At 42.1% G+C, this 20,810-nt stretch overlaps 2 protein-coding genes across 5 annotated transcripts in view; both read left to right on the forward strand.

Annotated features, from left to right (window-relative positions):
• Window positions 1-8,963, forward strand: part of fah (fumarylacetoacetate hydrolase (fumarylacetoacetase)) — a 625,231-nt gene extending 616,268 nt beyond the window's left edge. For all 3 annotated transcript variants that reach the window (XM_050041455.1, XM_050041446.1, XM_050041463.1), the window contains exon 13: window positions 8,395-8,963. In XM_050041455.1, coding sequence (XP_049897412.1) covers window positions 8,395-8,471 — 77 coding nt within the window. In that variant the 3' untranslated portion in view covers window positions 8,472-8,963. The remainder of the gene's footprint in view (window positions 1-8,394) is intronic.
• A 2,012-nt stretch (window positions 8,964-10,975) lies between these two features.
• On the forward strand, window positions 10,976-19,837 carry LOC126388623 (uncharacterized). 2 transcript variants are annotated; one of them, XR_007569765.1, is made up of 3 exons: window positions 10,976-15,237; window positions 15,339-16,866; window positions 17,021-19,837. XR_007569765.1 is itself a non-coding variant. In XM_050041837.1 (3 exons), the coding sequence occupies exons 1-3, from the start codon at window positions 16,261-16,263 to the stop codon at window positions 17,584-17,586; spliced, it is 732 nt and encodes a 243-aa protein (XP_049897794.1). In that variant the 5' UTR covers window positions 16,160-16,260; the 3' UTR covers window positions 17,587-19,837. The 2 variants fall into 2 exon arrangements, 1 of the variants encoding a protein (XP_049897794.1); XM_050041837.1 differs by lacking the exon at window positions 10,976-15,237 and having other exon boundaries at window positions 16,160-16,282; window positions 16,723-16,866.
• Window positions 19,838-20,810: the final 973 nt, after the last annotated feature.

Below are 20,810 nucleotides of genomic sequence, written 5' to 3' on the forward strand. Positions count from 1 at the left end.
TGTGAGTCTGCTGCTGCAGTGATGGTTGTATCATCCGCAAACATATGTGCATTTGAGTTGGCTAACACTAAGGGAAAATCATTCGTGTATATAATAAACAATAATGGCCCTAGGCAACTCCCTTGTGGAATACCACATGTAAGTGTACGTGGGGAAGAAAATGAGCCATTAACATAGATGGATTCCTTTCTACCATTTAAGTAGGAACTCATCCAATTGATAGCATTCTCACTGAAACCATAATGAGTCAACTTTTTCAGTAGAATAGTGTGATCTATCAAATCGAATGCTGCAGTAAAATCAAGAAGTAATAAGGACACTAGTTTACCTTGATCAAGGGCACTTAGCCACTCATCTGTCATATCTATCAATGCAGTTTCAGTAGAATGATTTTTACGATATGCATGTTGAGCACGGGTTAAAAGGTTATTAGATTCCATATATTTCCAAATGTGGTCACTAACAACTCTTTCTAAAATTTTACTTAAAGAGGAGAATAAGCTGGTGAATAATGAAATAGAGACTTCTGCCGGCTGACAAGGTTTTTTTATTTTCTTTGCAAAGAAAAGGTCGATCAGCACACAAGCGGTCAGAATGAAGAAAGACCCCGAGCATGGGGAAAGCTTAAAGATTTATACCTTAGGACCGCCTCTTACGGTGTGTTTCACACCCTTCTGTCTGCGACAGGGAGCGGCGCCCCTACCCATTGTTTTCACACTCTTTCTTCTGCTGCAAGTATTGGCTCCGACCCCCTAGGGTGTTTCACACCTGGCGTATCCTGCAGGATTTTGTATCTAGGTGGGAAGTTAAGAGGTCTAGACATCTGTGTATTTGAAAACACAAAGAATACACAAAGAATAATTAAATTACAATTACAATTCCCCCCTTCTGATTATTGATTAATCACTAAAACAAAACAAAAAAAAGAAAAACAAAAAAAATATGTATGTAAAAATTGAAGGAAAGGGAGAGAGAGAGAGAAAAGACAAAAAAAAAAGCAAAAAAACAAACAAACAAAAAACAATATTTACAAAATGTCATCATCAGAGTCAGAGTCTGAGCTGGGGTAATGATGGGGATCAGGAATGTGAAATGAGGCTGAATTTTGATTGGCATTGTTAACATTCACATGAACATATGTGGAGGATTGGATTATCTTCTTAGTGAGCACGTTGGACAGCCATTTCAACACACACAGAATTAAGGTGCTGAGCAAAAAGAAAATAATTACAGCTGGGATTATCATTGTTACAAACCACGATGACCATTGTTGGCCCCAAGACTTTAGCCAAGAGGGCCATGAGTCATTTGCTACTGGTGGGGGTCGAATGGCATCTTGCATATGTTTGATGATGTCGGTGATGTTCTCGTATTCATCAGGGACATAAAAACAACAAGAAACATTAAGTATTTTGCAAATACCCCCTTTTTCAGCTAAAATAATGTCGAGAGCAAGTCTGTGTTGGATAACTGCTGTTCTAATTGCAAACATTTCAGTGCTGATTAAGGTAAGAGCCGCTTCAGTTTGGTTTGCTAAGGAAAGAACAGACCAAGCCAGTCCATTAATCTTGTTCAGGGCTGCAGCCGTTCCACCTCCTAGAAATAGGGACCAACCAACATTGGCGTTGGGAGAAGTCCAGGGGTCAGCTAGTACATAACCATCATATTTGGAGGGAACACCAGTAATATCTCTGTGAACTCGAAAATGCGTGGTAGATTGAATGTTGGTGGTAGGAGCCTTCTTATGGAAGACTTTAGTATCAGTTGCGACAATTGATGGATGGCAACAACCGGACCACTGAAATAGAGGTGGAAAATCATGATAGGCCTTTCTACCGCAAGACCACATTATTCCTGGTTGGGATGAAAGTTGTCTAAATGGGCAGGCAAATCTTGTCAGGGTGTTATTAGGCCATCTGTGAGAACAATTGGTTGATGTTGTAGTATTCACAAATACTCTAGTGTGACAACTTGACTGGCCTAGGTAAGGACCTGATGATGATGTTGAACAAACACAAGTCTCTGCATGCTGTAGAGGAACTTCAAATGCCATGTTACTAGGGGTTGAATGGGAATCAATGCAGGTAATATTGGGATGTGGAGCAACTGAGACATTACTCCTGATTTGTTGGCCAGCAATCAGTAACATCATCATTCCCAGGGGGACAGTGCATTTACCATGATCTTTTCTGCCCCAAGATTCTTTCATGTGGCCTTGTAACACAACATTTGCTGTCAGAGGTTTTGCTTGCCATCTAGCTGCTAAAGCATGACACACCCAACAGTCACCAGGAATCTTCAACTCTTTTTTGTGTAAAAGAGCTAGAGCACATGCACTGTTGTCATTGCATTGTCTGAGGGCTTGTTGCACTGTGTCATCTTTGTGATCAGCGATGTTTAAGTTGTCGAGGTGGTTGTCTTCTATCTCAGAGGTTGGCGAGGCAGTCTTAACATCTGACAGCATGTTAAGTGGGGCGTCATATAGGTCTGCTGGTCCACTGACTATGACTGTGAGTTGTCTGTACATATCAGAGCTTGGATATTCAATTCCACATTCCCCATTCCTCTGTTGAGCTCGTTCGTCCTCGCGTTGTTCATCCTCACGATGTCCGTCCTTGCGTCGACAGCTGAGTTCCTCCGTTGGCTCAGGGACCTTCCTGCAGTGGTTGGCGTGAACCCACGTTGCTCTCTCAGCGATCTTCACAGCAGTATGCGTTGTCAGGAGCACCTGGAATGGACCTCGCCAGTGTTTGGAGTGCCAGTGTTTCCTTTTTAGGTCCTTTATCACCACCCAGTCGCCAGGTTGGAAATCATGGAATGATGTGGAAGCTGGTGGTGGAAGGGCTGATTTCACCTGTTGAGAGATTAGAGAGAGAGTGGAAGATAAGTTTTTGCAATATTGTAACATGTCATCCTCACATAGGCCAGTGGAGGGGAGCGGCCTGGTTACAGGTTCCACTCCTAGGGATGGATGTCTGCCAAAAAGAATTTCAAAGGGACTCATGTTCACTGTGGACCTTTTTCTCATTCTCATATGCATTAGAACAATAGGCAGAGCTTTTGTCCATGGCAATCCCGTTTCCTCACAACACTTAGCCAATTTTGATTTCAGAGTGCCATTTTCTCGTGCGACAGCACCTCCACTGGCAGGGTGGTATGCACAATGTTGTCTGAGGTCAATGGCAAGAAATTCACTGATTTGGGTTATTGCAGAATTGACAAAGTGTGAGCCATTATCGCTGCTCAGTTTAGTTGGTATTCAAATGTTCAAATGGTCTGTCTGGTGGTGGGTGAGCAGCGTGTGTGATTGTTTTGGTTTTACCTGCGTTATCTGTTGCACAAACCGTACATGATTGACAAAACTTCTGCGCATGAACTGAAAACCCTTTGGTGAACCAGTGTTGAGTTATGGCATCCAACATCCCCCCTTTTGACACATGGTCCAATCCATGTGTCAGTTTTGCAAAGTGAGGAAAGAAATGTTTGGGCAGGCAAGGTTTTTCATTGGGTCCCCGCCACACTGCTTCTTCCTGTGTGGCACCGCAGTGTCTCCACATCGTCTTTTCTTGTGGTGTGGCAAAGGACTGTATTGCTGTAAGGGAGCTGGGAATAGAGACTGGAGTTGAAACAAACAAAGGATCAAGGATAGTGGGTTGGAGTGCAGCTCTTTTTGCAGTGGCATCACCTCTTGCTTTTCCTAGAGAGAATCTGAGTTGTTAGTATGAGCAAGGCATTTACAAACAGCAATTGAGTTAGGGAGCAAAATGGAACAAAGGTATGCGCACTGGAGAGTCATCACAGGGAACAATTCCTCCTGCTGCTTTAAGAGACTCAAAGACTGGTGTTATGCCATCAATGGCTTCTTGTTTAAGTGGATATTGAGCCTTGCAAGGTCTAAAGTCTGATTTTGGAGTGATGACAACAGGTTCACAGTCTTTGATGAGGCCAACATCATACTTATGGACAGTCCACAGTGTCTTAGGGACCTCCTGTTGGGCTGTAATAGCTGTAGCTTGTTCTTCGGACAAAAAAGAAAAAGATTTAGAAGTGCTTTTAGGTACCAGCTGGATTTTTTCTTTGAGTGTGCACAACAGATGTTGAAGTTTTAGAGTAGCACTGCAGTGTTGGTGAAAATAAAATAGATTGATCAGATGTTTCTTGCCAATCGGCTGCACGCTGACATGATTTTATAAATGGGCCCAAATCTTCCCAGTTATCTGATGTGTTTTGCAAATGTGAGGTGTGGGACAGAATGGTCCATAGTGTACATGTCACATTGAGCTGGTGTGAGAGAGACTGATATAGCACATTTGTGTTGTGTCCAATAAATGTGTGTCAATGTGAGTTTGTCAAATCTCTCCCTCAACCAACCTTCCTCATATGGATCATCAGGTCCTGGGGACACATGAGAGGTGCAATGTAGGTCCTCTGGTGTCATGAAATCTGTTGAAGCTGTTAAAACTGTTTTCCTAGCTTCTGTAACAAGCTCAGAGGTTGTTGATGGTTGCAGTTTCCACTGATATGCATACCTCAGGTTTGGGGTGTGGTGGAAAAAGGAGTGTGAAAAATTTGGTTACAGATCAGATAGTCTGTGAACTTTGACACCTTCTGGGGTTGAGATCAGACAAAGGCCTAATTTGCACATCAAGTCCCTGCCCATCAGGTTAATGGGACAGACTTCAGAGAGCAAGAATGCATGTTTGAAGCTTGTATTTGACTCATCCGCACATTTGAGTGGGACAGTAATGTTCTCCCTAATTGTTTGACCTGATGAACCAACAGAGTACACATAATCTCCACTTAATTTTGGTTTCTTAGTGAATTCTAAAGCTTTTATCACAGAATGTGTGGCTCCTGAGTCAACTAAGAATATAACATTTTGTTCTGTGATGGTCAATGTTGTGGAAACTTTTTGAAATGATCAGATGTGTAGTGAACATATGTTAGAGCAATTGCATATTTTTTGTCTGAACTCTCGATAGCTTGTGTATTAATCTGCTTAGTATGTGTGTGTGTGTGTGTGTGAGTGTGGTGCAGTACCTTCTTCTGGTCTCACAGGTTGGTTTGGCTTGTCAGCAGGAGTCCATCTCTCTCCGACAACCCCCAGGCATTTTCAGTCCGACTTGTCTACTGAGGTTTGATGAGGTATTTCTGTGACAATCACGTCTCCAATGTCCACGTTGGCCACAGAGGAAACAGACATCACTTGGAGGTTTTCTTTCCCAGTTCCTGTGTCGGCCGCGTTCTTTTCCTCTATGTTCATGACCTGGTTGTCCATGTTCTCGGACTGTGTTAAACATGGTTATTGCTGCCATGTGAAGCTCCTTCTGTGTTGTCTTTTCTTTTTTTTTATCTTAGAGAGTATTTGGTCATGGGCATGTATGGCGTGTCTGCGAAGTTTGGACAGGCGTGCATCATTCCAACCGATGCAGGAACTTTTAACAGCTGAGGCAATGTCCGGTTTTAGTCCGTTTAAGAAACAATTGCAGAGATGAATTTCCCACACATCTGGAGAATTGCTTGACGAGATGAATTTCCCACACATCTGGAGAATTGCTTGACTCATCAGGTAGTTGAAGGCAACTGTAGGTGTTGAATGAAGGACGAAATGGTGGGTTGCCATTGAGATCTGGATCCAGCTTCAAAGCCGCCAGCTGTGGAAACAAAGAAGAGGAGATCTGCGAGTCTGGTGTTCTTTGCGTGTGTGAATTTTGCTTTTCATTGGTTTCAACTTTTTCACAAGAAAAGGGTAGTTGTTTCTTCATTGTTTTCCCATTTTGTGTCTCTGCGTCTCCTTTCCACATCTGTAAACATTCTTTTTGACCTTCTATAATTTCAATTTTTTTTTTTTTTTTTTAACAGAAACTCTTTTTCCCTCTCATTTCTTGTTCTTTTCCCTTCAGTTTTTCTTCTAATATTGATATGTTTTTTTAAACTGAGGGATCCCCCTATTGGGAATCCAAAACTCAGCTATCCAGACATTTAAATATTTTAGACTTTTATCCCCATATTTCCTTCTCATTCTCATAACATCCACAATAGGCCCCTCCGGAGGTCCAACCTCGACGGAAATCTCCCCATTCCAAATGTGGAGGTCGTGCACGACTATTACAATACAGACGTCTCTGTAAGGATCACTTTGTTATGGCCACAAGTGAAAAAAACAGGTCACTTCGTTTATGCTACAAGAGACAAAAGCAGGTCGCTTCGCTTAGGCTACAAGCGACAAAAGCCGGTCGCTTCGTTTAGGCTACAAGCGACAAAAGCTGGTCGCTTCGTTTAGGCTACAAGCGACAAAAGCTGGTCGCTTTGTTTAGGCTACAAGCGACAAAAGCTGGTCGCTTCGTTTAGGCTACAAGCGACAAAAGCCGGCCAATTGTGGATAATATGAGAAATGGAAATGTTATGCCAAATTAAAAAAAATAAATAAATAAAAAAAAATAAATAATAATAATAATAATAATAGTTTAAATGTAAATACTTCAGTGCTCACCAGATGAATTTTGCTGAATTGCGTTCGTGGAATCCCAGCGGCAACGATCTGGGACGTCTGCGGTCAGTCCTCCCTGCTCAGAAGAGGATTTGAGGTTGAAGGCTGGAAATCTTTTTCCTTCCAGGATGTCACTGTCCGCACTCCGTCCCAGACGATCGCTCGAGGGTTCCCACTTCTGACACCAAATTGCTGTGGAAATTCTCTGCTGCTGGTGAATAATGAAATAGAGACTTCTGCCGGCCGACAAGGTTTTTTTATTTTCTTTGCAAAGAAAAGGCCAATCAGCACACAAGTGGTCAGAATGAAGAAAGACCCCGAGCATGGGGAAGCTTAAACATTTATACCTGAGGAACGCCTCTTAAGGTGTATTTCACACCCTTCTGTCTGCGGCAGGGACCGGCGCCCCTACCCATTGTTTTAACACTCTTTTGTCTGCTGCAAGTATTAGCTCCGACCCCCTAGGGTGTGTTTCACACCTGGCGTATCCTGCAGGATTTTGTATCTAGGTGGGAGGTTAAGAGGTCTAGACGTCTGTGTATTTGAAAACACAAAGAATACACAAAGAATAATGAAATTACAATTACAGACGTCATCTGTTAAAAGCCTCCTGTTGTCGGATATGACATGAAAGTACTCCAGTTAGCTCAATCATGTTGTAACTCATCCGCTGGAAAAAAAAAAAAATTTCACGTTGACGAGACGGCATTTTGGGTGGAGCGGTCGCCATGGACGCGGAGCTTGCTGTTTCTGTTGGTACACATTTCCTGGGGACACCTGCACGTCTCGGCCACGCCCCCTCCATTGTGATTGGCTAAAGCGCAGCATCGTTCAAACTCAAAGCCCCGCCCTCCCCCCCTCTCTAGTCGTCTTTCACACAGGGCTGCTGACAGATTCTACAATGTAAATTGCAGAATCTGTCTTGAGAGATTACACGGATCGTGCGTCACCGCTCTCAATCGTCGGACAAAAAGTAGCCAAATAAAAAATCAGAGTCTATCAAGAAAACAATCAGCGGTGAAATTCGTTTCAAGACACTTCAGGTAAACGAATAATCCTTCAAAAAAGTTTGATTTGAGAGCACATACCTCCTCCTAAGTGTTTGTTTATGCGCTCCGCCACCGTAAATCATCACCACATGATTCCCGAGCGCGGCACCGCTGCTGCTCACCGCTCCCTCAGGGGATGGGTCAAATGCGGAGAACAAATTTCACACACTGAGGTGTGTGACAATCAGTGGGACTTTAACTTTAAATTTAAATCACCGTAGGCCTCGATGCTGCTCTGATGGTCCTGCAGCGCACTCACTCACCTCATCTTATTTGGATCGAGCAACTGGGTGATTTATTCATGCGTTTTTTATTTTTAATTTTTTATTAACAGAAATTAGGCTGATGTTTGTATCAAAATAAGCTATATATCATGAATTACTAGAAAACAAATATATTCTATGTCTAATCAAGATTTTCAGCAGCAGTGAGCACCCCCATATAGTCAGAATGGTACGGTCTTGTTTCATAACCACATTTTGCGACGATTCGATGGCGAGACTGGCAGTCGAATCAGACTTCTCCGAATCGAATCACCGAATCATCGACTATTTGGGGTCACCCCTAAATAACAATATCAGCTATACATTTAAACTTCATTAATTCATTCATTATCCCTAACTGCTTATGCTGTTAAGGGCTGTGGAGGTGCTGGAGCCTATCAACCAGCCGGTCGGCCGGCAGGGTTCAAACCCCAAGCCCTCTTTTTCTGCACCACCGTGCTGTACATCTGACAAAATGTTTGACTGCAAAAGGGCATGACCTCTGTGATTTCAACAGGCTTACATACTGATTATTATGACTGTATTCACATGTTTCTGTTTATAGTAATCACCCATCTTTTTCTTTTTCTAGGTTACTGTCAAGGAGATGGATATAGAGTGGGCTTCGGACTCTGTACAGGAGTCATCCTCCCTGCCCTGCAACATTGAAACACGCTTACTGTTACTGGAGTGGTCATCCTTTTGTAGAACATAAATACTGAAAGACACAAACTTAAACACTTGCAGTGTCTCACACTGCTTTGACATTTACTGACGATGAATGGAGACAACCACAACCAAAACTCCACACAGACACACATCTTTAGCTTAAAATGACATATACAGTGTAATTTAATAATTGATGAGTTTTTTTCAGATGTAGTGGACATAGTCTCAGAGCTCTGTAGAGCTGTGTCCTTGTTAAAGAATTCCTCTGCAATATTCATCTAACAGAGGGATGCTCCTACATTACGTCACTGTGTTACTGCTATACCAGCATCAGTGTTATTGCACAACTACATTGGGAATTTCTTCCAGAAATGACAAACTCATTTAGTCAGACATACAGTATTTGTTATTAATTTAAAGTCATTTTCTGTCTTTTCTTATCAGCAAATTTTGTGCAGACCCAAACAAACAATAAATTGATTCTACTGACAAGGTGTGTCACACAGTTGTGTGGGTAAATGGTAAATGGACCTGCATTTGTATAGTGCCTTTCTAGTCATTTGACCACTCAAAGCGCTTTTTACACTGGGAGTCACATTCACCCATTCACACACACATTCAGACACAGGTGGCCGAGACTTCCATACAAGGTGTCACCTGCTACTCAGTTCTTAACTCACTCACACACTGATGGAAGCATTATTGGGAGCAATTTGGGGTTTAGTATCTTTCTCAAGGATACTTCTACATGTAGACAGGAGGAGCGGGGGATTGAACAGCTGATCTTCCAATTGGTGGATGACCCGCTCTACCTCTGAGCCACAGCCGCCCATTCATTTGTGCCATAGAACGCTGCTGGATTCCAAAAACTATTAAAACACATCAGTGAGTCACACTGTTGCACTGGGTGACCTGTTCCTCCATTACCACAAACACACACACAGTGTACTTTATTTTGACTCAGTCTGCTGCTGGAAATACCAAAGGACAACATGTGGATTAATCCACAGTTGGCTAACTCATGAACCGTGAGAGTTAAAACGAAACAGTATTTGAACAGTGTGTGGCAATTTGGCTGATATAGGCCACGGCCATTTGCGCAAACATTTTTTCCGACATTTTGGATTTTTTGGTATACACATTTTTGGCTTCTTTTGGCACATATTTCACCTTATCTTCACCAAACTTAGTACAAATCATTTTAAGATGACCAGCAACACAATCACAAGTTCACTTTGGGTATCACATCCTGTTTTCTGTAATTGGTTAGCAAACCTTTGAAAGGGGTGGCCTCATGCACCTAATGGGCAAAAACTCTTCAATGCTAAATTGGATTGCAGTCAAAATGGGGATATTGTACACACAGCCACATTGCATAAAGTAACATTAAAACAATATTTTTTACAGTTCCATTGACTTCAATAAAATGAAACTTGGTAAACAACTACTCCATGAGTATATGCTTGACATATTTAATAATTGCAGCAATAGCCCCACCCTGTGGCCATTAATAAAACGCCACCATACTACTTAGTAACTGCCACATCTCGTAAGTGTAATATTCCATGGTTAACTACTGTAAATGTAGCAAAGTTGTACAGATGGGGATGCTGAAAAAGTCTGTAGCACTTAATACACTCTTACCTGTAGGTGGCGCTAAAAGACGTGAAAAATTGCTGTTCTAACAGCAGCTGGAAGCAGCAGCAGAAGCTAACAGCTTCCAGCTTTCATACCTTTTCCTCAGAAAATGCAACCATTCCAGTGTAAGATAATATTCTAGTGCAAAAAAAAATCATTCGGAAGTTTGACTTTTCCAAACTGTGGTCTGAAGTGTTTATTGCCTTTGATTGTGTTATTATAGTGGATGATTTTAATATTCTTATTGATAATTTCAAAGATGACAGAACTATACAGTGACCCTGAGGGTCAAATCACAACATTTCAGACAAGACTACGACATTTCACAAAACACAACATTTTCAAAAACACTTTTCAGAAAACACTTCAGTATTTCACAAAATACAACATTTCACAAAGCATGACAACATTTTCAAAAACACTACAACATTTTAGATAACACTACAACATTTTACATAACAACATATCACAAAATACTACAACATTTAACAAAACATTACATTTCACAAAACACCACATTTCAGAAAACACATTTCACAACTCTGCAACACTCCAAAAAAGGCCCTAGGCGTTTTTAGGGTATTTTTTACTGCCTTTACTTTTAAGGTGATATCACAGTCATTATAAAGGCTACATACACATGCTATATCTTGTTTTTTTTTTCAGGACAATCCAGCTATCCAGATTTGCCATCGTTACATGTCCTCCTATGTGCCTGTATTTTATATTAATTTTTATATCAATGAAAAAAACAAATCAGTGTTACTAAATTCTTACATTTTTACATGTATCTCACCATAGCAAGTTGGAAAATGACATATTCTGCCATATATGAAGAGGGGAGACTCTCTGGAATCTGGCANTTAACCTAGTCCCCAATCTGCATGTCTTTGGACTGTGGGAGGAAGCCGGAGTGCCCGGAGAGAACCCACGCTGACATGGGGAGAACATGCAAACTCCGCATAGAAGGGCTCCCACGCCTGGGATCGAACCGGCAACCCTCTTGCTGTGAGGCGAGAGTGCTAACCACCACCCCACTGTGCCGCCCAGGGGGGGACATGTCTCCCTCAATGTATATGGTGACTACGGCCCTGTCATGCATGCATAATTAGGCTACAGTTGTCTGGGTGCGCAAAGGTGAAGTGCGCTTGTCTTGTCATACAAGGTTTGATGGAGTGTCAACTGGACAATATGGAGATATTTGCATCTTGAAAGCCGGACTACAAATGTTGATAGATAGGGAGAAACACATGCAAGCCTAAGACGTGGTAAGATACGATATTCCTCACTATATGAAGTGACTGATAACAAGATCTGTATAATGGATTGTAAAGAAATTTGTCAGGTTTTTATTTTGTAGACACTTGATCTGTATTTATAGGGTGATGGGATGACAGCACAGTGATGTGTGTGGAATCACTGGAAAGCTCTGCTCCTGCACTTTCATGTGATAAGCGTGGCATTTCTGTGCGACCCTGCATTCGCGAGTAATCCATCCAAGAGTAATGTGTGTGCAAAGCTGTATGAAAGCTCTGTTATACATAATTTTAGTGTAACTTTATCATTTTTTTTCGCTGTGAAAACATTGGACTACCGACAAGTGGTCTTGTCGGAAAGCTACAATTCCGTTGTTTCATGTGACGTGCGTGGCTTCTCGCTATAACGCACAGTCGCGGAGAAAATCAATAGAGAAGAACAGGTGTGAATTTGGACGCACTATGCGTCATTCGGGCCCATAGGGTTAAACCAGAATAGGTAGGTACTATTAAATAATGGCTGTGCTCAAATAGTCCTTTTTGCTTGAGAAGGATCCAAACTGAGTGAAAGGTAGTATCTAAGTAGCTGCCATGATAAGAGCTGTTCGAATTCTTTTAACATTAGGAAAAGGTGCTTCACAATGCTTCCTTTATAATCTCTTTTAGCATAGGACACCCTGGACCATCCTTTATGAAAGGAAAGAGGATCATGCCATCCCAAAATTCCTTGTGGCAGCAACATTTAAAGTGACGTGCCATATCAACCATTCTTTGGGCAATCTATTTTGATACACTACACATCCACAGCCTGTATCAGCCATTACATCTTCAAACCACAATCATGTCAACATGAAAGGTATTTACTGAGTTGTATGGTAGTTCTTGAGCTATTATATGTATAAGGCTGATTATCACATCTTTTCCCTTAATCTAACCTTTAAAACCTGTACTTCTAATAGTCCATATTCTGGACATCATTTGTTTACCAAAGGTTTGCTTTGGGAATTCCAATAACATTCACCGTAGCATAATTATGGAGCCTAGTGTAAATGCAGTCGGATTCTCTAAGCACAGCGGCTGTCTTTTCCTAAGAACGCATTCACACTGGCGCCATTTGGTCTGCTTTAAACAAACCCTGGTCCGCTTCCACGGATAGTTCGGTTCGTTTGGAGTGGTGTGAACGCTCATTCGAACTCTGGTGCAGACCAAACGAGCAAACCCTGGTCTGCTTGGAAACTGGGGGTCTCGGTTCACTTGCAAGTGAACCCTGGTGCGGTTGGCTTACAGTGAGAAATGCAAATGGACAATCCAGCAAACCAAAGAGAGGAAGTGAACCAAAGAGAGGAAGGGACGTAGAGCGCAGTGCATTTTGGGTAGAAAAAAGACGAAGCAGAGGTAAAAAAAAGAAAACACTGGAAAATGTCTCGTGGGCAGACATGGAGTAGTTAGGAGGCACAGACACTTACTGATATTATGGTCAGAAGACTATATATATCACAGTTGCTGGCTGCTGGCTGAAGGGGATGGATTTCTGTTCTACTTGACTGGGCACTACTTTCACAGTAACATGTGACTCTGTGATGTCACCAAGCAAACTTAAGGAGATACTTCTGCCCTCCGTTATTCTTGCTCTTTCGTACTTTACTGCTGCTGGATTTCCCATTCGTTTCCTACATTAGTTGCTCCAGAAAAACCTGGATACGGTGAGGCTGACGCAGAGAGGAAACACGTTGACCTGGTGTGGGTGAGTATGTTTCTGCATTTTCAAGTGGGCTGAAGTGGGAGTTTTTATTTTACTGCTTTATATACAGATTATCAGACAGTATAGGGACATGGCAAGCAGATTGACAGGGTTTATATGATCTGCAGTTTATTTATGCATAGTTAACACATTAAGTTGAAATATGTCTAATTAGATTTCAATTCAAATTTGAGATACTTATGATTAAATTCTGGTATGAATAAACTATAAAGTACCATGGAGAATTTATCTAAAGATACCCAAAATATTTTGAGACTTTATTTTGGATATCTCCATTTAAATTGTCAATCAATCAATCAATCAATCAATCAATCAATCAATCAATCAATCAATCAATCAACAGTCAAACCAAATTTATTTATATAGCACTTTTCATACAAACAGAATGCAACACAAAGTGCCTCACACAATAAAAAAAATACCCCCAAATAAATTCTGAGGCACACAGGAAGCCAATGCAGAGACTTGGTGTAACGTGAACTCTCTTTCTGGTCCTCATCAGCACACGTGCAGCTGAGTTTTGTAATACCTGTAACTGAGCAATGTTTTTCTTGGAAAGAACAGCAAGTACAGCATTACAGTAATCAATTCTATAGGTGACAAAACCATGCATTAGTATCTCTGTGTTGGCTTGGGAGGGAAACGGTTGCACTCTGGCATTGTTCTTGAGGTGATAAAATCCAATTTTTTTATTTTTTTTTATTATACTTCTAATATGTGGTTCACTACTAAGATTCGAATCAAAGATAATTCCAAGGTTTTTCACTTGTTGACAGGGTTTTCATGCCAGTTCTTGAAGTTTCGAGTTGAGTTTCTCTCTCTGAGCTTCAGGACTTGATATCTAAAATACAGTTAAAAAGGGCATCAAGTGGACCTGAGTCCTTAGGAGACACAGCAGTATACAGCTGTGTATCATCAGCATAACTATGGAAACTGATGCCATGCCTCCTGATGATGTTCCCAAGTGGCAGCATGTAAAGATTAAAAAGTTTTGGACCTAAAATTGAACCAACCAGATTGTGATGTCTAGCTTAAAGGACTGAGTGGTGGACTGTATCAAAGACTGCAGTAAGATCAAATAGTAGTAATACAGAGGGTTTTTTCATGTCCATAGTTGACCTCAGGTCATTAACAACCCTGACCAGTGCCATCTCTGTGCTTTGATTGGCTTGAATGTCAGACTGGTATTTTTCAAAAATCTTGTTAGAGACCATAAAATCATTTAACTGATTAAAAACAAGCTTGTCTAAAATTGTACTTAAAAATGGCTGTTTAGACACTAGTCTATAGTTGCTAAATACCGAGGCGTCTGAATTATTTTGTTTCAAAAGAGGCTTAACCATGGCAGTTTAAAAAGCAGCAGGGAAAACATCCATCTGAAGCAAATAATTGTGGGAATGGGATCTAAAAGGCAGGTTGCTAGTTTTAAATGAGAAGTTAATTTTCCCAAGCATTTCAGCATCAACCAGGACAAACTTCTCTAGTGTTTCCTCACATAAAAACAAAGGCTCAGGGGTGTTAAAATTCATTGGCTGAGACTGACATAAATTAAATCTAATAGTTTCTATTTTATTACTGAAGTGAACTGCAAATTCTTCACATTTTAAGTTGGTTGACATACTGCTGGACATAAAAACTGGGTTAATTAAGCAATGGTTGAAAAAAATAATTTTTGGGTTGTTCCAGTTGTGATCAGTTTTGAGAAATGTGCCTGTCTTGCATATTTAACTGCTTTATTTTATAGTGAGTTGATCTCAGAAGATTTGGTAGTTGTCACAACTGCCTCCAGATGTTAGTGTTTTGTGTTTGTCTTCGTCATTTCTGGTTTTATTTTGGTATTATCCCTCCTGTGTCATGTCTGGTGTCTTTACTTCCTCCTGTGTGATTGCCTCCCTCCTCCCTAATGTGTTCACCTGTGTCTCGTTAACCTGCCTCTCTGTAGTATATATGTTTGTTATCAATTCCAGAGAGAGAGATACTTACCAGTGTTTTCTGCCTGCCTTCTTGTGAGAGATCTGTTTGTGACCCATTTCCTGAGACCTGCCTGTTCCCTGTCGGTACTGTCGCCAGTTCCCTGTTCAGCCTGTGTATGATCCTGCCTGCTCTCACGGTAACCCTGTTTCGTCTGCTCATCTGTACCTCTGCCAAGATTCCTGCTAACCTGTGTTCTGACCCTGCCTGCCTCATTAACCGTCCTCTGCCTGTCTCTAGTCTGTACCTCTGCATTACTCTCTGGATTCCTGGTTCTGACTCTGCCTGCCTGACCAACGTCTCTCGTCTGACCCCTCCCGTTGGATTCCCAGCCTGTTTCCTTCGGGCCTGCCAGCTCCCCAGGAACCCCTATTCAGTATTTTTTGAGGTGTTTAATAAACTGTGTGTAACTTTGAACGTGTCTATCTGGTCGTGCTTTTGGGTCCAACCTCCTGTGCTCAGTTCTGACAGTAGTTGATCATTTGCTCATTCATTCTCAATCTTCTTTCTGCTATCTGATAGTTTCTCTTTAATTGTTTGACTTCTTTGTTTCTCCGGGGGGTTTTAGTGGGGCTGTACTGACCATGCAGCGCATGTACCTAAGTCCCCCAATAAAAACTACAAGGCTTGACTTTTCTTGTGTTTTACCGGTCTTCTTTGTTTATTTGCTTTTTGCTTTTTAAAACTGAGGAACATAGCAGAAACAAGAACATAGATTTGCATTACATAAAACACATCACTATGAGTCATCAATCAATAACTGAACAGACCTACAGCCTGTTGCTAGCTAGCGGAGCACATGTTCTACAAAAATAATCACATTAATCTCCACTCTGCTATTTAAAATAAAAACACAAACGTCTACTAATGTACAGAGTATTACAGAATAATTCACAGAATACTTACAGATAAATATTCTCCAAGGCTGAAGTGCAGAAAACTCTCAGCATAACATGAATGTGGCTGTCTGCCTGGCCTGTGTGAGCTCCAGCAAGATGCAGGCCAAACTAATGCCGCATTCGTTTGGTAGCTGGAACCGGGATTGATACGATTTCCAGTCCGGAAAGGTACAAAAGAACACCCGTTCTACCCGGAGGTCTCGTCATCAAACTCGGGCAAGGTCCAGGTAGACCGAGTCGGTAGAATTGACGTCACGACGAAGATGGCTGCGCACATTGTGAATGGTAAACAAAGTTATTTGTCCTCAATTTGTCCTCGTATATGTTGTTTAATTAAGCGTTTGTGTTGTAAAAATCATACAAGTACTTTGCAATGGCATTTCTATTTCCACTGTGATTTGTGTTGGAAAAAAAGTCTGTGCAAGCCCGTTGTAGCCTAAAGTCATTTGAACCAGCAAAGTCTATGGCTAGACTACATTGTAGGCTATTCTCTTTCTGCTCCTATGTAGAATAGCTTCATTTTTCATTGCACCTATGATCATCTTAAGCATTTAAAATGCATGTTCAGGTGTTTATCACCAGTGTTCATTTCCAGAGCTTGTGTACATGTCTTGTAAAGTCAGCCTAGTAGGTTGAAACAAGTGTAAAATGGATGAGGTGGATAGATATACATGCAAGGACCAGGCTAAAATGGAATGTGTCTTTCTTTACCTCTGTTGTTACAGTATACGCAGATGAAAATTCTACTCTATTTCTTGATCGAGCGCTGAGCAAGCCCCTGAACCGCCTCCTTTATCGAACAGCTTCAGACCCCCATACCCTCTTTCTGGGCGAACAAATGACTGTTCGGTTTGAAATACATTTACCTGGTGAGTGAAATATTGACAATCCCTTTTCACTTCTTGTAATGTAATGCTGTCATCATGCGTAAACACACATATTAATCATAGGCATATTTGTCATTGTATACTGTAGAAGGCTATGGTACCATCACTGTCATCTGATCAAATGTTACATGTTTAGGGCTGCAAAATGCTGCTGACGGTGCCAGTGGGGAGGCAATGGAGGCGCAAAGTGACCCGACAAGTCCCACAGAGCCTCCAAATGAAACAATGCAGAACAATGAAGAGTCCAATAAGGAGGCAATGGAGGAGCAAAGTGACCTGTCCACAGAGGTTCCAAATGTACCCATGCATGTGAATGAAGTGTTCACTAGGGACCAAACTTTGTTCCTCATAGATTTGATGAGGCACAGGATGGAAGAGGATGGGGGGGACTTACCGAGGTCCTTGAAGGAGCTCAATGCCAGGGTGAGGCTGGGAAAAGGGTCCAAGAAGCAAATGTGGCAAGAAATGGCTGCCAAACTTACCAACCATTTCGGTGTTGTTTTTGGGCCTGACAAGGTTGCCAGAAAATGGGGGACCTTGGAGGAGAGCTATAAATGGATCAAAGACAACAACCGCACAATGGGCCAGGGGACGATGTGGTTCCAGTTTTACGCGCAGATGGAGGAACTGTTGGGCGGCCACCATGACGTTACTTATCCTGCTGTGGGTACAGCTCAAGGATCAGAAATCAGGAGACCTTAAGATCTGCGTCTCCCAGACCCGTCCAGCCGTCCCCCAGGCTCCTCCACCAGTCTGCCAGGCTCCTCCACCACTTTGCCAGGTTCCTCCACCACTTTGCCAGGCGCCTCCACCACTCTGCCAGTCTTCTTCAGCCGCCCCCCAGGCTCCTCCACCACTCTGCCAGTCTTCTTCAGCCGCCCCCCAGGCTCCTCCACCAGTCTGCCAGGCTCCTCCACCACTCTGCCAGGCTCCTCCAGCCGTCACCCCTATAGACGTCGACGGCCAGAGAAAATTCCCCTCGCTGGAGTCATTCGAGAAGTGGAGGCTGCAAGCCAACAAAGACATTTGGAGCTCATGGCCCTGTTGACGCACTCCAGTGAATCATTTGAAAATCTCATGGGTCGTTTTCTTGACAAAGACTGAACCCAGGAAGAATCCTCATTATAAACAGTATTTGTCTGGTACACAGTGTGTTAATCATCCTAATTTATTTAAGATATTTTACTTTTTACTCTGCTTTTTTCAAGAACTATCTTATTTCTAACCACGTGTGCTGTTTTTTATTTAATAAAATACTTCAGTCAACATTCATCGGACAATCTTTTATTCCATTTTTGTGAGAAGAAAATGAAGGAACAATTCTTTTGATCCAAAAATACAGGGTGCTTTTCAAAACAATATAAATGACTTTTTATATATTTATCAGGAGTGCTCTGTTTTCCTGTTTTTTCAAAAGGCAACATAATTTTGGGCAACATAAATCACACAACCACAACACATTCCTGGCTCATTGTGACAAAACAATTCATGAATGCAAAAATTTAATAACGAAAATCATAATTTAGCTATTCATTATCATCGCCATCTCTTGGGCAGCCGTGTGGATGGTCTTCACACACTTCTTTGGGGTCTGCACAGAGATTGTGGAGGATGCAGGCAGTAATTCTGGAGTTCTCGGACTCTTCTCCACCGACACTTCATCCTACCAATGGTCTGCTCCACAATCACTCTGCCCCTGCTGATTTGAAAGTTCCTTGCTATGTCCACAGCTGACAGAGCCCCATTATCTCTTTGAGGTGAACAAACAAAGGAGTAGGCATTCCCGCAGTAAGCACTATCCCCCAGCAGCTGGTACTCTCCCATCTTCTCCTCCCAAGTTGTATAAATGGTGGAAGAGCGCAGCATTCGTGCATCATGCACCCAACCTGGTGGTCCGACAAATATGTCTACAAACCTTCCCCTTTCATTCACAATCCCCTGTAGGAGGACCGAGTAAAACCCTTTCCTGTTGAGGTAGTCGCTGCCCCGGAGGATGGGCCTCTGTATTTTAATGTGGCACCCATCGATGGCACCAATAATGCCAGGGATGCCACAGACCCTGGAAATTGCAGCAGCAGACAATCTCTTCTCACACTCACTGGGCCAGGAGATGAAGGAGGGGGTAAGGGAACAGAGTGTGCTGAGTAGCTCAACAATGCACTTATGAGCTTTACTCTGTGACACATTAAACTTATCAGAGATTTCTCTGAATGAATTTTGGTTCCCCATATACCACAAAAACATTATAAGTCTGTGGTGAAGGGGAACTGCAGGTCGGCCTCCAAAATGAGGGGCCTGGTGTTGTTTGTTGACTCTGTTGTTGTTGTTGTTGGTGTAGCTGGTCCAGTAGGAAATCAAATTGGGCCCAGGTCACCCTAAGATGCCGGCAGAATGAATGTTCATCCATTTCCAGAAAGATTTCCCATTCTCTACCCGTCTTTAACACAGAGTGTCTGATGGATAACTGGGACAGCACATACCTGCAAGGCAACAACTACTACTACTTCTACTACTACTACTACTACTACTACTAATAATAATAATAGGGCTACTTTTTATAATAATAATAATAATAATAATAATAATAGGGCTAATATTTTTGCACTTGCTGTCTTTATTAAAAGTGCAGTTTGGAGGTCTTTTCGTAATGAAACGGAAAGTGCAGACCAAAGTCAGTTCATTAAGCACGGGTTTCAATACACAGGAACAGATATTCATAGATCCTTTGTGCTAGCACATACAGTAGAGCTAAATAGGAATGCATTGTTTAACACATTCACAGGAAAGATGTTAGAGTCCTTGCGCTGTAGGTTACAATATCATACATGGTCATTCAAAGTGCTTTATGCATGTCATGCAAAACACTGATAAGGCTATCTCAACATATTTCTGACAGCCTACACACTTTTTAGCTGAGTGGTTATTGGAAAACTTTGGCCTTACAGCATGATGCGACGTCTTTCTTCATCCCTTGCACTCAAATATTTGATGTAGGTCATCAGTGTCCTTCTCCGGTGCTCAGCAACCATACAAACAAAAACAAACTTACGGCGCGCCGCCATGTTTTCCAGACTGTTGCAATGAAACGCTTTCAGATCAGACGTGTCATACGGTCATAAAAATCCGACAAGGAATGACCGGCCTGGATTGCCAAACGAATGCGGCATTACTACAAAGAGTAGCAGAGCTGAAAATGAAAGTAAGAGCGCTCACTCTGACGCTACTTCTGAAACCAAAAAACAGAGCGCTCACTCTGACACTTTTTAAAGGCAGCACAGGGGCCACTCAACTCAACAGTAGATCTGAGTTTACTGTTAAAACTACCTACAATAAAATCACAAGACAAGGGCAAAAACTCTGCAGAATTCTCCCTTAAAAGCTTAATAAAATTTGCAGCCACTTCAGCTTTAAGATAGCGTTTCCTTACAGTGCGTTCTGGAATATCCTCTTGTATAAAATCATTTACAGTAAAAAAAGACACAGAAATGATCAGAAATGCCTGCATCCACAACTGAAAAAATATGTGCAAAGAAGCCATCGGTTATTACCATGTCTATGTCTGTGTGACCTCTGTTGTGTGTCTGGGTAACATGTTGGATAAAATTCATACAGTTAAGTAAATTTAAAAATTCTAATGCTTATGAGTATGAAGCTGGACCAGGATTCAGTGGGGGCCGCTGAGGGCTCTGACAATGCTGTGGATCTCCGGTCACAGCAGCCATGGGGCCTGACCAGGTGAAGGTGGTGGAGATCCTGCTGGACAGAGGAGATGCCGGGGGTTTGAGTCATGGCAAGCAGGTGAACCAGCAGTAGGAGGATTAGTGTAGGGAGTGAAGGAGAGAGCCGCAGCCCTACGGCGGGCAGGAGGGCGAGCACCCAGCATGGAGTCCGTCGTGTCTGTGCAGATGGTGCAGGGAGCAGCCCGT

The sequence above is a fragment of the Epinephelus moara genome, chromosome 1 (genome assembly GCF_006386435.1).
Source record: "Epinephelus moara isolate mb chromosome 1, YSFRI_EMoa_1.0, whole genome shotgun sequence".
NCBI classification, from domain to species: domain Eukaryota; kingdom Metazoa; phylum Chordata; class Actinopteri; order Perciformes; family Serranidae; genus Epinephelus; species Epinephelus moara.